Source organism: Heptranchias perlo, chromosome 5 (genome assembly GCF_035084215.1).
Source record: "Heptranchias perlo isolate sHepPer1 chromosome 5, sHepPer1.hap1, whole genome shotgun sequence".
Classification (NCBI taxonomy): Eukaryota; Metazoa; Chordata; class Chondrichthyes; order Hexanchiformes; family Hexanchidae; genus Heptranchias; species Heptranchias perlo.
The window spans coordinates 5,796,154-5,812,947 of record NC_090329.1 but is presented as its reverse complement, the minus strand read 5'-3'; the positions used below and the strand labels follow the sequence as shown (position 1 = coordinate 5,812,947).

The 16,794-nt window shown below is 41.2% G+C and overlaps 1 protein-coding gene across 1 annotated transcript in view; it reads left to right on the top strand.

The window, feature by feature from the left end:
- The window catches only part of lrrc1 (leucine rich repeat containing 1), a 138,486-nt gene that overhangs the window by 32,710 nt on the left and 88,982 nt on the right, over nt 1–16,794 (top strand). Inside the window, exons 6-7 of the mRNA XM_067983949.1 lie at nt 15,634–15,690; nt 16,574–16,637. Coding sequence (XP_067840050.1) covers nt 15,634–15,690; nt 16,574–16,637 — 121 coding nt within the window. The remainder of the gene's footprint in view (nt 1–15,633; nt 15,691–16,573; nt 16,638–16,794) is intronic.

Here is a 16,794-nt window from a genome sequence, read left to right as displayed (position 1 = left end):
TACAATTTTAATGGGGGTGCAGGAACCGAGAGACCTGGGGGTTCACATACACAAATCTTTAAAGGTGTCTGGGCAAGTTGATCAGTATGTTTAAAAAAGCATATGGGATCCTGGGCTTTATAAACAGAGGCATAGAGTACAAAAACAAGAACATTATGGTAAACCTTTATAAATCACTGGTTAGACCTCAGCTGGAGTATTGTGTCCAATTCTGGGCATCACACTTTAGGAAGGATGTCTAGGCCTTGGAGAGGCTGCAGAGGAAATTTACCAGTATGGTACCAGGGATGAGGAAATTCAGTCATGTGGAAGGACTAGTGAAGCTGGGACTGTTCTCCTTATTGCAGGGAAGGTTAAGGGGAGATTTAATAGATGTGCTCAAAATTCTGAGGGGCTTTGATAGCGTAGATAGGGAGAAACCGTTTGCACTGGCAGGAGGGTCGGTAACCAGAGGACGCAGATTTAAGATAATTGGCAAAAACTCCAGTGGGATATGAGGAGAATTTTTTATGGAGCTAGGGGTTATGATCTGGAATTTGGCTAAAAAGGTGATGGTAGCAGATTCAGTAGTAACTTTCAAAACAGAATTGGATAAATACTTGAAAAGGAGAAATTTGCTAGGCTACCAGAAAAGAGCAGGTGAGTGGGACGAATTGGATAGCTCTTTCAAAGACCCAGCACAGACATGATGGGCTGAATGGCCGCCTTCTAAGATTGCCCTAGTAGCTAACAATAATTATAGTAACTATATATAGTTGTACAGTAGGCAATTATGATTATTACTAGAGCCTAAATTTAAGATTCACCTGTAGGAATACAGCAAACAACACTAACTGATCTCTGCATTATTTTGTAGTACAGATTTTGGAAGGTGAATAGACTTGACGATTTTGTGTAGCATATGTTTTCATTAATTACTATCCCTTCTAATTACTGCTTTTTCAGTGGTGTTGCCATCCTTTATTTTAATAACCACTACAAGCTGCGTAGTATGCTAGATCTGTGTTTTTGATGGTGACTAATATTTGGCAAATTACAAATAAGGGAAATTTATTGAAGCGTCACGTGGAGGAAGAGTCGAATGAGTCATCCTATTGATAGTCTAATGGATGGTTTTGCAGCAGCCAAAAATATCTTTGCGATGGCGTCACTTTGTATTTTCAAATGCATGGTTTTTTACTTTTTTTATAAAGAGAATGGGCGACTTGGTAACCAGCAAAAGAAGTGTCTATTCTGGATTTGTTTGACTTTCAGAAAGCATTGCTGCTGTATGCTTTTCCATTCATCGGAGTGTATTTAGCTTCAGGGTATATTGATGCTTCATGCAAGAATGCCAGGGTCATTTGCCTACATTATCTTCTGCGAACAGAATAGGAAAATGAGCAGTCTCTTAAAATATCCAAAAATTTGCACAGGCATGCTTGTAATAATATTTTGCATGCTTATAATATTTCAACATGTTTATGAAAATAACCAAATTAAGTTTTGTTCTCCTGCAGTGTGGCCAGAATTTGTTTGTACTTTTTGGTAATTGACTTCTTGAGCCTTAGAAGCTAGTATTGTAAATCTGTTCTTCTTCATGGTGAGCAATGAAGACAGTTTGAAACCAGCTCTCTTGTTGAGTATTGATCCTTTCTCCATGTAATGATTTGTATACTACACTCTCGTGTGCTTGCCAATGTCAAGTCAAAGTCTAATTAATCAATAGTTATCTTCAGAAAAGTTAGAAAATCAGTGGAGGATTGGTGGGGTAGTAGGTTAGCACAATGGCCTTTCACCTCTTAAGATCTTGTTTGAATCCACCTCAGATTGATGGGATGAAAGTCTTCTCTCTTTTGACTGTAAGGATCTGATTTTGTAGTGAGTTTGGGGCAGTGCCGATCTGGTTCCTAATGGGTGTGGTCTCAGCAAAGAATTGTTCCTAATTTGGAGGAAAATGAGAAACCTCAATCAAATGACAGGATGGCTGTTGTGGGGAGTGTAAAAATTTCTAGTGGTGCAGCAAGGAGTGCTCTTTTGAAGTCACTGTTAAGGCACATTGTTAAGGTAGAAGAGAAGGAGCTTTCCTGTGAATTTGACTGTTCTATTTGACCTGGGAGTGGTAGATGCTGTGACACTGGGTGCCTGAAACAGGATAATGGTCTATTCTCCACCGTTAACATCCTTTGACCTTGAGCATGAAAATGCACCAAAAAAGAAAGGAGTGAGGAGAGATAAATTAACTCAGCACAGACTGGGGATTGAGCCTGGGACTTTCCTGATACTCAGCTGTTCATTGCTTAAACTACTGGTGCAGCGGTCATAGATTGTAGCCCTGAAGGATTTGATAGTTTATCTAAGGACGTTTGCAGTCGTTTGATAATTGCCGTCATGTTTAGTTTCCTACTCAGATCTCTGTTCTCGGATAATGGGAAGCTGCATTAAGTTTTATAGATGTGGAAGTCATGGCATGATATGCTATTGTCTTGGTTGATGTGTTAATTTCTCATTTCTATAAGACTACTGCTCTGTAGAAACTAGTAATAAGATGCTTGAAATAATGCGATACAGTGCAGCCAATTCTTCATATTTCTGAAACCTAAGGCTTTATCCTAGCAATACCTCAATCGGTTTTGAGAATTTCAAATGTGACATTGGAATACCGTAATTGTCCCTGTGTAAAGTATCAGCTTTTTTCTCGTCTCTGGCTGTGAGCCACATGCCTGCACTTGAGTGCAAAAGCCATTGCGGTAATGAGGGATCGGTGCATTGTCGGAGGTGACTTCCTTTGCATAAGATGGCAAATGTGAATGTAGTTCTCATCTGCCTGTTCTGATGGTTCAGATGGCTGTAGAAGATCCCACGGCACTATTTGAAGAACAGGCAGCTTTCTCTGTCCTTGCCAACGTTCCTCATTTGTGAGAAATTGGTGATGCAGAATGTCTGCGGAGTTTGCCGAAGTAACAACAGATAATGCTAGAAACACTCAGCAGGTCAGGTAACATCTGTGGAGAGAGAAATAGATTTAACGTTTCAGAACTCCAGATGAAAGGTGACAGTTGCTGTACCTTAAAGTAATTCATGTGTAAAAAGTTCTGTACCATCTCAACTGGGCTGTATATGAGTATAAATATATTAAACCAGGAAAACATTTCATTACAAATGAATTGCTCTTTAAAAAGGCAATGCTTCAATCCACCATTTATATACCATTGCTTTTAGTTTATGACTACTTTTCCTAGTCTTCATTTTGAAAACAAATAATTCATGTAATAATTTTGCCTGGGTTTCAAGCCCTTTATAATTCATGGTCTGTATTATGCGCAACAGAAATATGGTCAACAAATCAGCCTAATTTGATATTAAGGTCATTCTAACTTTTAAAAATGAACATTGCACACCAAACATTCTTTGTGAAAGGTGGTGCATTAGATCTGTCCAACAAAAATCAGAAGTCCTGCTTTTCTGATTTGCTGAAATAACCACTAACTGTTAAGTTAATCGAATTGATTCATTCAAATATAGGTATCAATGATCCTGCATAAACCAACCAATTCATTCATTCATTATTTTTTCAGAAGGTACCAATAGGTTGTAGCAGCAGCTATCAGGCAACAAGCCAATCACATCACTCGTTTATTTGTTCCAGTTGGTTTCAGCGGGCATCTTTAATGTCTGATCCAGCTAAATATATAGGCGTATAAATAACAACTTAAGTACATTAAAATTAAATAATTCTCTGGAAAAAGCATATTTGGCTTACCAAAAAAGCAACTATTGTATGTTCGATATGCCTTCAAGAAGCTTCCAACTGCACGAGTCTGTCTGCCTCTCTGTTCCAGCCCTATTGTGTAACCTGGCCTTCCGTGAGTGAAGTTTAACCTACTAGTGCACTCCCAGAATACACCAGTGTCACGTTGTGTATCCCATAATGGTGACAAATCCCAGAATGCACTGGTGTTAAAGTGCAAGGACTACAGCTCCCAGAATGCACCTTATGTTTGCCTCTTTTTCCTCAGTTATGTACTTTTGCTTGTGAAACTACGACTCATTACAGATCAGACAAATGTAATTGAAGATTATTGCAATAAAATTGTGAATGAAAGCACCAAGGAATAAGAAGCGTAACACTTCGTGAGAAAACGTAACATTTTAGAAATTGTTTAAAGGTTCTATAAAGCAGCAGTATAGTTAATGCAGTTTTTAATACCCCACAATTTGTCCTTCCTTATTCTTTATTGGTTGTCACTCCATGTAATAAGAAATTGAACATAAATCTCTATTCCATGAAAAGCCATTTGAGACTGCTAATTTTATACTTACAGAAATGACCGTACTCCACCTCATGTACAATTTGTTTTGGAGTTTGTCTTTGCCAACTGTGAATTGTAAGATTGAGTAGAAAATTTGCCACCCACCTTTGCTATCCCTACGCCCCTTCCCTTTCAACCACTGCAAAAAAAAAACTGAGTTTTTTTCTGGACAAAATAGAGATGCAGGTCCCAGAGATAATGACAAAATTCCAACAAATTCAGCCAACTAGGCCAAATTATGTTCTGGTATGTTGACAGAATTGAAAATTGCAATGATTAACATAGAATTACATAGAATTTACAGCACTGAAACAAGCCATTCGGCCCAACTGGTCCATGCTGGTATTTATGCTCCACACGAACCTCCTCCCACCCCTCCTCGTCTAATCCTATTAGTATAGCCTTCTATTCTTTTCTCCCTCATGTACTTATCTCGCATCCCCTTAAGGGCATCTATGCTATTCATCTCAACAACTCCTTGTGGTAGCGAGTTCCACATTCTAACCACTCTCTGGGTAAAGAAGTTCCTCCTGAATTCCCTACTGGATTTATTGGTGACTATCTTATATTTATGGCCCCTAGTTTTGGATTTCTCCTCAAGGGGAAACATTTTTTCTACATCTATCCGATCATAATTTTAAGGACCTCTATCAGATCACCCCTCAGTCTTCTCTAAAGAGCTCAAGTTATTTCAATCTTTCCTGATAGATATTATTTCTCAGTTCTGGTATCATCCTTGTAAATCTTTTTTGCACCTTCTCCAGTACCTCTATATCCTTTCCATAATATGGAGACCAGAACTGTGTATAGTACTCCCAAGTGTAGTCTAACCAAGGTTCTATACAAGTTTAACATAACTTCTCTGCTTTTCAATTCTATACCTTTAGAAATGAACCCCAGTGCTTGGTTTTAACCTGTGTTGCTACTTTTAGTGATTTGTGTATCTGTATCCCTAGATCCCTTTGCTCCTCTACCCCATTTAGACTCTTATTTCCAAGGAGTATGTGGCCTCCTTATTCTTCCTACTAAACTGCACCATCTTACACCTTGAGGTAAGTTTTCTCATGGTTCTCAAGTAATTCCCACAAAGTCCTCATAAATGTTGTCAAATTGTAAATAAGCAAGACGAGCTACTTGAGAAGCAGATTCAAAGATGGAGAGGAATTATATTTTTCATTTCAGCCAAAGGTTAATTTTCAAACTATTAAAATATTTTATGACTTGTCTCTTCATGAAGCAAAATAGCTGAGTCATAATAAGATTAAAAGACAGTTTCAATCTTGACTAAATCTGGTGGATTTGGAGTCTTAGTATCTTGTGTAATTAAACTTGATTTAGGATTGCTTAGTAAATTGTAGAATAGATGACTAGCAGTTACTGTGTGAAACGAATCTAACATCCTAAGCTTCAGCAATTTATGGATGTCTGGAGAATGCAGAGATTGAATTGCTGCCAAAACGCATTGTACAGAAAAGCCTGATGTTTATCATTTAAAAAAAAAAATTAACCCTTAAAACATCGCAGGCAAGTTATCTCTGGATAGACCAGGCAACATGTGTAGTGTTGGTATCCCTGTATTTAAAAGTCACGTCAAAAGTTGACCTGGTTGTGTCTAAATTGTCATGGTCAATGTTTATACGACTTGGTTTACATTGGCTGGAGTTGGTTTTCAGCCAATTGGAGACCAATTTCTCTGACCTGCATTCCAGTTTGAAAATGGATGGTGGAACCTGGAAGGTGGAAGAAAATGTTCGAACTTTTTTTTTTAAGAAAAGCTATAGAACAGACCATAGCTTAAAAAATAATAGCATGGGGAAAGAAGTCAGGGTGGTTAAGTAACATTTTACTTAAAATTTAGTTTTTCATACAGGATTAATAATGGCAACTTTTTTTAAAAAAAGGCTAGCCGAGTGAGATGCAAACGCTAAAAGATAAGACTACTTTATGAATTCAGTGAGGGTGATAGGGACGTATGGATCTGCTGATTTGATTGTGAATTAGAATTTGAAAGGTGTATGTTGTTGTGGAAGAAGATCATAAGATGAGAGCATTTTGGCCTATCATAGCACATCCAACGAGCAACAACTTGGGCTCTCCTTCTCCACCCCTCCCCCTTCCTTCCCATTAGACCCTCCTTCCCCTTGGGCTCTCCTTCTCCCACACCCCCCCCCCCTTCCTTCCCCTTGGGCATCACGACATCCAGCTGTTTTTTTACATCATTCCAGGGATTTTGGTCCCACTGCCCTTTCCATAAGTCCATTCCACATGCTGATCACTCTTTTATATGAAGAAATTTGTGACATCAATACTAAATTTTGTTTTTTGCCAGTGTGAACTTGTTCCCCAGTGTATTGCTGTAATTAGTGTTCTAACTTTCTTTTTTCCCCTCACAGAACATATGAAAATATAAAGTGTTATCCAGTTATAGAGTCATAGAGTTATACAGCACGGATAGAGGCCCTTCGGCCCATCGTGTCCACGCCGGCCATCAAGCCCTGTCTAATCTAATCCCATATTCCAGCATTTGGTCTGTAGCCTTGTATGCTATGGCATTTCAAGTGCTCATCCAAATGCTTCTTGAATGTTGTGAGGGTTCCTGCCTCCACAACCCTTTCAGGCAGTGAGTTCCAGACTCCAACCACCCTCTGGGTGAAAAAGTTCTTTCTCAAATCCCCTCTAAACCTCCGCCTTTTACCTTGAATCTATGCCCCCTTGTTATAGAACCCTCAACGAAGGGAAAAAGCTCCTTAGTATCCATCCTATCTGTGCCCCTCATAATTTTGTACACCTCAATCATGTCCCCCCTCAGCCTCCTCTGCTCCAAGGAAAACAAACCCAATCTTCCCAGTCTCTCATCATAGCTGAAGCGCTCCAGCCCTGGTAACATCCTGGTGAATCTCCTCTGCACCCTCTCCAAAGCGATCACATCCTTCCTGTAGTGTGGCGACCAGAACTGCACACAGTACTCCAGCTGTGGCCTAACCAGTGTTTTATACAACTCCATCATAACCTCCTTGCTCTTATATTCTATGCCTCGGCTAATAAAGGCAAGTATCCCATATGCCTTCTTTACCACCTTATCTACCTGTTCCGCCGCCTTCAGGGATCTGTGAACTTGCACACCAAGATCCCTCTGACCCTCTGTCTTGCCTAGGGTCCTCCCATTCATTGTGTATTCCCTTGCCTTGTTAGTCCCTCCAAAGTGCATCACCTCGCACTTTTCCGGGTTAAATTCCATTTGCCACTGTTCCGCCCATCTGACCAACCCATCTATATCGTCCTGCAGACTGAGGCTATCCTCCTCGCTATTTACCACCCTACTAATTTTTGTATCATCAGCGAACTTACTGATCATACCTTTTACATTCATATCCAAGTCGTTAATGTAGACCACAAACAGCAAGGGACCCAGCACCGATCCCTGTGGTACCCCACTGGCCACAGGCTTCCAGTCACAAAAACAACCTTCGACCATCACCCTCTGCCTTCTGCCACTAAGCCAGTTTTGTATCCAAAGTGCCAAGGCACCCTGGATTCCATGGGCTCGTACCTTCTTGACCAGTCTCCTGTGCGGGACTTTATCGAAGGCCTTACTGAAATCCATGTATACCACATCCACTGCGTTACCCTCATCCACATGCCTAGTCACCCCCTCAAAAAATTCAATCAAATTAGTCAGACATGATCTTCCCTTGACAAAGCCATGTTGACTATGCCTGATTAATCCTTGCTTCTCCAAGTGGAGACTAATTTTGTCCTTCAGAATTTTTTCCAATAATTTTCCTACCACTGATGTTAGGCTCACTGGCCTGTAGTTCCCCGGTTTTTCCCTACTCCCCTTCTTGAATAATGGTACTACATTAGCGGTTCTCCAGTCCTCTGGCACATCCCCTGTGGCCAGAGAGGTTCTGAATATATGTGTCAGAGCCCCCGCAATCTCCTCCTTTGCCTCACACAGTAGCCTGGGATACATTTCGTCTGGGCCTGGGGATTTATCCATTTTTAGGCCTGCTAAAACCGCCAATACCTCCTCCCGCTCGATGTTAATATGTTCGAGTATATCACAGTCCCCCTGCCGTATTTCTATGTCTACATCGTCCTTCTCCATAGTGAAAACAGATGCAAAAAATTCATTTAGAACCCCTCCTACATCTGCCGGCTCCACACACACATTGCCATTTTTGTCCCTAATGGGCCCTATTTTTTCCTTAGTCATCCTCTTACCCTTAATATACTTATAAAACATCTTAGGATTTTCCTTTATTTTGCTCGCCAGTGTTATTTCATGGCCCCTCCTTGATCTCCTAATTTCTTTAAGTATCCCCCTGCACTTTTTGTACTCCTCTAGGGCTTCCTCCGTCTTTAGCCTTTTGTATCTGCCAAAAGCCCTCCTTTTTTCCCTAATCCATTCTCGTATATCCCCTGATATCCAAGGTTCCCTGGAGTTCTTGGAACCACCCTTGGCCTTTATGGGAACATGTTGCCATTGTATGGTCTCAATCTCCCTTCTGAAAGACTCCCATTGCTCCGATGATAAACTTTTCAGAAACCATTGTTCTTTCTTGTCCTTTCTGTTATGGAGACTGATCTAAGGATGTGGTATTTGTCTTGTGTTTAAGATGCCTATCTTGTGATGTACAGAGTGTGTGTTCTCTCTAATTCCCGATACCTTGTTAATTAGTCAGTATAGTAAAAGTCTTAGAATTGATATGACAAATGTGGCAACATGATCCCACACTTTTGCGCTTCTGTTGTGTTCCCTTATTTCTAATGTCTTTTTCTATTTAAATCCCTTAGCCTTGGGCAGTGAACACTACTAATTCGTAACTTAAAAGCTCGCAGAAAAACATTCATTGTGTGAAACAAAATAATGTAGGGTGTAATTAATAGATCATTGACTCGTATTGTGTAGAATCTAGGCCTGTTGAAAAGACCAAACAAAGCAGTGGAATAACATCTGCGAGATTTACTTTACTAATATTGCATGGTGTCCGTGCTCGACATAATCACAAACCTATAATCTGCTTAAAATCTAATCCACATAAACCAAAGCCAACGGGCCAGATCGTGCTGTGAGCGGCAAATGAACGGCACCCGGTCTCCGTTAGGCTGGCACTTGCCCATGGACTTTCTATGGGCGTTCGCACAGGAAGCTCCTTTAAGTTGGAGAGCCAAAAAGCGTGGCGCCCTCTACAGGGTACCTGGGACCTATGTGAACAGGGCAAGCAACTGTGCATCTCCTTAACAAATCAGATTGAAGCATCATTAATGAGCAGCACAGACTGAACCAGGAAGTGTAAGTTAGAATAATGAATGCAATGTTTCGTGAGGTGAGGTGAGAGTGACTGCCCTTGACATCAATGCAGCATTTGACCAAGTGTGGCACCAAGGAGCCCTAGTAAAATTGAAGTCAATGGGAATCAGGGGGAAAACTCTCCAGTGGCTGGAGTCATACCTAGCGCAAAGGAAGATGGTAGTAGTTTTTGGAGGCCAATCATCTCAACCCCAGGGCATTGCTGCAGGAGTTCTTCAGGGCAGTGTCCTAGGCCCAACCATCTTCAGCTGCTTCATCAATGACCTTCCCTCCACCATAAGGCCAGAAGCTGGTGACTGTAGTGTTCTGTTCGCAACCGTTCAGATAATGAAGCAGTCTGTATGCAGCAAACTTTTCAGAAACCATTGTTCTTTCTTGTCCTTTCTGTTATGGAGACTGATCTAAGGATGTTGTATTTGTCTTGTGTTTGGGCCTATCTTGTGATGTACAGAGTGCGTTCTCTCTACTTCCTGATACCTTGCATGCAGCAAGACCTGGACAACATCCAAGCTTGGGCTGATAAGTGGCAAGTAACATTCGTGCCAGGCAATGACCATCTCCAACAAGAGAGTCTAATCCCTTGCCATTCAACAGCATTACCATCGCCGAATCCCCCACCATCAACATCCTGGGGGTCACCATTGACCAGAAACTTAACTGGACCAGCCATATAAATGCTGTGGCTACAAGAGCAGGTCAGAGGCTGGGTATTCTGCAGCAAGTGACTCACCACCTAACCCCCGAAAGCTTTTCCATCGTCTACAAGGCACAAGTCAGGAGTGTGATGGAATACTGTCCACTTGCGTGGATGAGTGCAGCTCGACATCATACAGGGCAAAGCAGCCCGCTTGATTGGCGCCCCATCCACCACCCTAAACATTCACTCCTCCATCACTGGCGCACAGTGGCTGCAGTGTGTACCATCCACAGGATGCACTGCAGCAACTCGCCAAGGCTTCTTCGACAGCACCTCCCAAACCAGTGACCTCTACCACCTAGAAGGACAAAGGCAGCAGGCGCATGGGAACAACACAACCTGCACGTTCCCCTCCAAGTCACACACCATCCCGACTTGGAAATATATCGCCGTTCCTTCATTGTCGCTGGGTCAAAATCCTGGAACTTCCTTCCTAACAGCACTGTGGGAGAACCTTCACCACACGGACTGCAGCGGTTCAAGATGGCGGCTCACCACCCCCTTCTCAAGGGCAATTAGGGATGGGCAATAAATGCCGGCCTTGCTAGCGACGCCCACATCCCATGAATGAATTAAAAAAATTTCAAAAAGTGAAATAAAGAGAGAGGAAGAAATATTGGATTAAGAGACAGAGTTAAAGGAGGCAGAAAGAAAAAGTAAGAAAAAAGTGTTTTATTTAAATTTGTTTAAATGTCCAACAATAATTAAAGGCTGAAGGAATGAGACTCCTCACTTTTAAAAGTTAATTTTCAGTGCCAGAGAAGTTGTTTGGCGGTAATTAAAATGGCACTTCGACTTGAAATGACTTGACTTGGCGTGTTTTGTCCCTATTTGCGAGGTCAGTACGGCAACTTCATGCCGTTCAATACGTTTGAACGGGGAGTCAGCCGGTGAGATACCTTCTTCGCACAGCTTTTGGAGGAGCATCTTATCTGGAACAGCAACTTCCAGATTTCCGCGTTTAACTGCGCATGTGCGGTCGCTGGAAGTTACTGTCCGATTTGCACATGAATAACGGTGAGCGCCCTTCAGCCTCACTGTTATTTTTACTGCAAAATCCAGCCCGGATGTTTTGCCTCCAACTTTGTGTTTCTGTTCTGAGGTATAGTTACTTGGGCAGCTGTAGCTCTGCAGTACATTGCCTAAATCACCATTTGTCGTGCAGGAATTACAATGAGTGCCTTTTGGCTATTTAACCATAAATGAGCACAGTAACTGAATCTGATTGTGTTCTCGTACGCTCATATTCCAGCTTGAGCTGTTGGATAGCGGGCAAGAGGGGGAACCTTGGCTTTGACGTCGTACTGCCTTTGAGCACTCTTGCTCTCTTCCCTGCCCCCCTCCAGCTAACATCTGGGGCCCACGGAAGACAATTTTTAATGCCTCCATCCTTGCTGAGATTGGCTAACTTTTTAAAAGACTGAGAATCGAACCTAAGACCGCCCTGGTCTGTGGCTGAACTCACACCAGGCGGTGCATTTGCCAACTGAGCAGTCAAGGATGACCCAGGAAGCAATTGTAAATTGCACAAGCTGTTGTATTTCAGGATATAGTATTTATGGCTGAAAAATGTTTCTTTTTAGGTGAAATCAGCAAAACTTCCTCCTAACAATCCATTTTGTGCGCAGATGGGTTTGCTATATTTAGATGAGATACTGCCATGGATTTATGTAGATTTTAAGCAGATTATAGGTTTGTGGTAATGTCAAACTCATTGAATTCAGCTCATTTATACTAAACCGACTCGATCTAAGTGTAACCATAGCAATTGCAACAGTTATAAAAGCCTCACTGTGAAGCATTGGGCAGCTTAGTATACTAACAGCAGTTATAAAATTGAGTGTTATTGGGGAAATTGTTAGCCGTTTTTGTGCGTGTGTACTCAAGGTGAGGGATTTTGTTGCTGGGGAATAGAAGGCCATCCATCTCGAACCCCATAGTCAGCATCCAGCACTCCCAGGTCAGCAATGGCAAAATTCGATGAAGAGTAAAGCTTGCTTTGCTTTCCCTTCCCCAACAATGTGCGTCAGCTCCAACCTCAAAAAGGCAATTCCAGATGTACTAGTGACATTTTTCCATTTGCCACATCTGCCATCTTTTGGTATCTCTTGAGTGCAATTTCTAACTCGTTGCAATACTGGGTAATGGGGGGTGCAGTTTTCCTTTTAAAATGCTCCGTTTCCCCCCTCTTTCCCCCCCCCCCGGGAGAATAGTGGAAGCAAATCTGGAGAGTTTTGTTCATACTTCCAACATAACTGCTGTAATGGGAATTAGTTACATTATTTCATTGAGGGATTGTTTTTTTGATACTGCGTCTGACACTTAGATAATGTATTTTAGTCCCTGTACTTCATTAGAAGATGAGGTTACAGCTGTAGACGGAGAATGGAGCTTCTGAAGAAAACAATCCTAATTAATGCAATAAATTGTGATTGGAGCAAGTTACTTGTTTCCTGTTGTCTCCAAGTGGTTTCACTTTGAAAACTGAGGCCATGGTTTTTATTTTATGTGTAGAAGTTTTTGTGTCTGAACTCTGCAATAATTGTGATTGAGCCCACCTTGAGCGTCTGAGGGGGTTTCCAAATTTAGATGTATTCCAGTAGATTATTTGAATATGAACGTACGAATTAAGAGCAGGATTAGGCCATTTGGCCCCTCGAGCCTGTTCCGCCATTTGATAAGATCATGGCTGATCTGATTGTGACCTCAACCCTACTTGTCTACCTACTATAACCTTTGACTCCGTTGTTAATCAGGAATCTATCTAACTCGGCCTTAAAAATATTCAATGACCCTGCCTCCACCGCTCTCTGGGGAAGGAAGTTCCATAGACTTACGAACCCCAGAGAAAAAATTTCTCCATATCTCTGTCTTAAATGGGAGACCCCTTATTTTTAAACTGTGGCCCCAAGTACTAGTCTCTCCCACAAGGGGAAACATCCCCTCAGCGTCTTCTCCTTCAAGTCCCCTCAGGATCTTATATGTTTCACTAAGATCACCTCTCATTCTTCTAAACTCCAGTGTATACAGGCCCAACTTGTCCAACCTTTCCTCATAAGATAAACTCTTCATCCCAGGAATCAGTCGAGTGAACCTTCTCTGAACTGCCTCTAAAGCAATTATGTCCTTTCTTAAATAAGGAGATCAAAACTGCACACAGTATTCTAGACGTGGTCTCACCAATGCCCTGTACAACTCTAGCAAAACATCTCTACTTTTATATTCCATTCCCCTTGCAATAAATGACAACATTCCATTTGCCTTCCTAATCACTTGCTGTACCTGCATACTAACTTTTTGTGATTCATGTACTAGGACACCCAGATCCCTCTGTACCTCAGAGTTCTGCAATCTCTCTCCATTTAAATAACATACTGCTTTTCTATTCCTCCTGCCAAAGTGGACAAGTTCACATTGTCCCACATTATACTCCATCTGCCAAATTTTTGCCCACCCACTTAACCTATCTATATCCCTTTGCAGACTCCTTATGTCCTCTTCACAACTTACTTTCCTACCTACCTTTGTGTCATCAGCAAATTTAGCAACCAAACATTCGGTCCCTTCATCCAAGTCATTGATACAGATTGTAAATAGTTGAGGCCCAAGCACTGATCCCTGTGGCACTCCACTCGTTACAGCTTGCCAATCTGAAAATCACCTTCTAAAAGATATGAAGAACATTTCAGAGGAGTTTGTATGTTACTGAATGATCAGTCATTCCTCATCATCAGGGACAGAGTGGCTGAGCACTTGGACAAGTAGAAGCTGATCAAAGAGAGTCATCATGGAAGGGCAGGGTATTCCTGATTAATCTAGTTGAATTATTTGAGGAGTTCCCATTCATGGATGTTGTCTATATAGATTTCCAGAAGGCATTTGATAAGGTTCAGTACAATGGATTATTAGCAAAAATAAAAGCACACTGAATTGGAGCGTGGGTTGGTAATTGGTTGGGAGGGAGGGAGGAGACACAGAGTTGGTATAAAGGGGATGTCCTCTGATTGGAAGGATGTGATGAGTGGTGTTCCTCATCTGTATTGGGGCCGCAGCTTTTCACATCAGTGACATGGATGAAGGAATAGAGTGTTGTACATCCAAGCTTGCAGATTACACCAAGTTAGGAGGCACAGAAAATAGTGTAGATGCAAAGGTACACAGACAGATTAAGTGACTGGGCAAAACTGTGGCAGATGGAGTTCAATGTGGAGATCGAGAAAGACAAATAAGAATATTTTCTAAATGGCGAGAGACTTGGAATTGTGGAGGAGTGAAGGCTTTTAGGTGTCCATGTGCATAGATCACTAAAAGCTAGTGGGCAGGTACAAAAAGTAATCAACAAGATTAATGGAATATTGGCCTTTACCTCAAGGGGGCTGGAATACAAAGGGTAAGAAGTTATGCATTGGTTGTATAGAGCCTTGGTCAGACCCCTTCTGGTGTACTGCATTTTGTTTTGGGCACCACGCCTCAGGAATGAATTTATTAGCCTTGTAGGAGCTACAGTGCAGCGTCACCAGAATGATGCCAAGGGTTAAATTATGAAGACAGGTTGCATAAACTTGGCTCGTACTCCCTTGAATTTAGAAGGTTGTGGGTGAGCTAATGGAAGTCTTTAAAATAATAAAGGGATTCACTAGGGTACATACAGAGAAACTGTTTACTCTGGTGGGAGAATCCAATCTTAAAATTAGAGTTAGGCCATTCAGGAGGGAAATCTGAAACTTTTCCCCCCAAAAGGCCGTGGATGTTGGGTCAATTAAAATTTTCAAGATTGCGATCGATAGATTTTTGTTAGGTAAGGGCATGAAGTGATATGGAGTTGAGGTACAGTTCAGTGATGATCTGATTGAAAGGTGGAGCAGGCATGAGGGGCTGAATGGCCTACTCTTGTTCCTATTTTCTATGTTCCAAATAGTCTGTATAATTGTGTCTGTATAATTGTATCTGTGATCATAAGTGACTCAGTAATTTTGTATGTTGCAGCAAAGTCGTATTTTGTGTGTCAGATTTTCACTGCTTATATTGCACCAGCTATTACTCCATACTCTACTTCGGTTGTGTACCTGGTATCTGCTGTTGACTCATTATTATTAGCATATGGGAAATGTTGCTGCCTGCATTGCACCTCCCCCAAGAATTGTAGGAATTTCCATTGTTTACATTTTAATGGATTGTCAGACTAGTTCTGGGATGATTCATTTTTAAAGGAGCCAAACATTTCATCTGTAGAATTCTTTTGAATTTTAGTCTTTATCATTGTTTCAATACATTTTTTTTTACTAAAACTTTTTGTAAATCATTGTGTTTCTTTTCATTGTTTGTTTCAGTCTTATAAACCTGGCATCACTTGAGCTAAGAGAGAACCTGCTGACCTTTCTACCAGAGTAAGTTCAATGGATTTCTTTTGTGTAAATGTACACCAGTATAAGAATGTGTTTGGAAAATTCCAGGTGACACAGGATAAAATGAAACTTTCAATTGGGCTCTGTTGTAGGCCAAGCCCTGGCTCTGTTCTAATTAAAGAAATATGTGCATAAATATTTGAGAGTACGGAAAAATACTTCTTACATTTAAGTGCGATCTCCCTTCCCACCCTGTGACTGGATTTCTCATCGTGGATGAAATTCTTAGCCCCTGCCCCCAACATGCTCTTTTTTTTATCCATTTCACTGTGGTTTTGCAAAAAGTATTTTCAGCTTCTCGGCCACTGAGAGTGAAGAGATGACACCCTGAATTTAGTGGCAAGGGGGATTCTGCAACCAGATGAGCAAGGCATTTAAGATATGTATTTTTTTGAAATGTAGAGAGGTGAAAGGGCATTTTTACCACATGTTCTCTAAGGCTGTTATCCTGGAATATTCCTTTAATCATGCTGTTTGTGACATGCTTCTGATTTAAAAAGTTCTTTGACTGAGCTGTGCTGATAGTTTGTGGGCAGAGGTTCTGTCCTGGTATAGTACATGCCAAGCGGAGCCATGTCCCATTCCCTTTTGACAACTGAATGTGAGCAATAGTTCCATGTGGAAAGTGGAAACCATATTTCAAACCAAAATCCTTTTGTGGGGAACAAGGATTTTCAAAGCAGGTGGTTCCTACACCAATAAATATTAGTTTTGACTATGACTGATGCATAACATTTGTGGTGTGACCTTTGTCAAATCCTGTTCAGTACATACACGTATTAATTGCTGCAACAAACTAACTACCTGGGGATGAAAATGAAGTAGTATCTTAACATCAAATTTTTAATGCTATGTTAATTTACAGATCTCTTGCCCTTCTCCGCAAATTAGAAGAATTGGACCTTGGAAATAACGAACTATATAATTTGGTAAGAATTTTTTTTAAACCATATGCTTTGTTTTTTTCATGGCATGGTGAAGAATTAAACTAAAGTGATGTAGGTCTCATAATTTAATTCATGAAAAATAACTTGTGGCTATATAAAAAGATTACAGTGTACTGGCTTTGAATATTCCACAGATTAG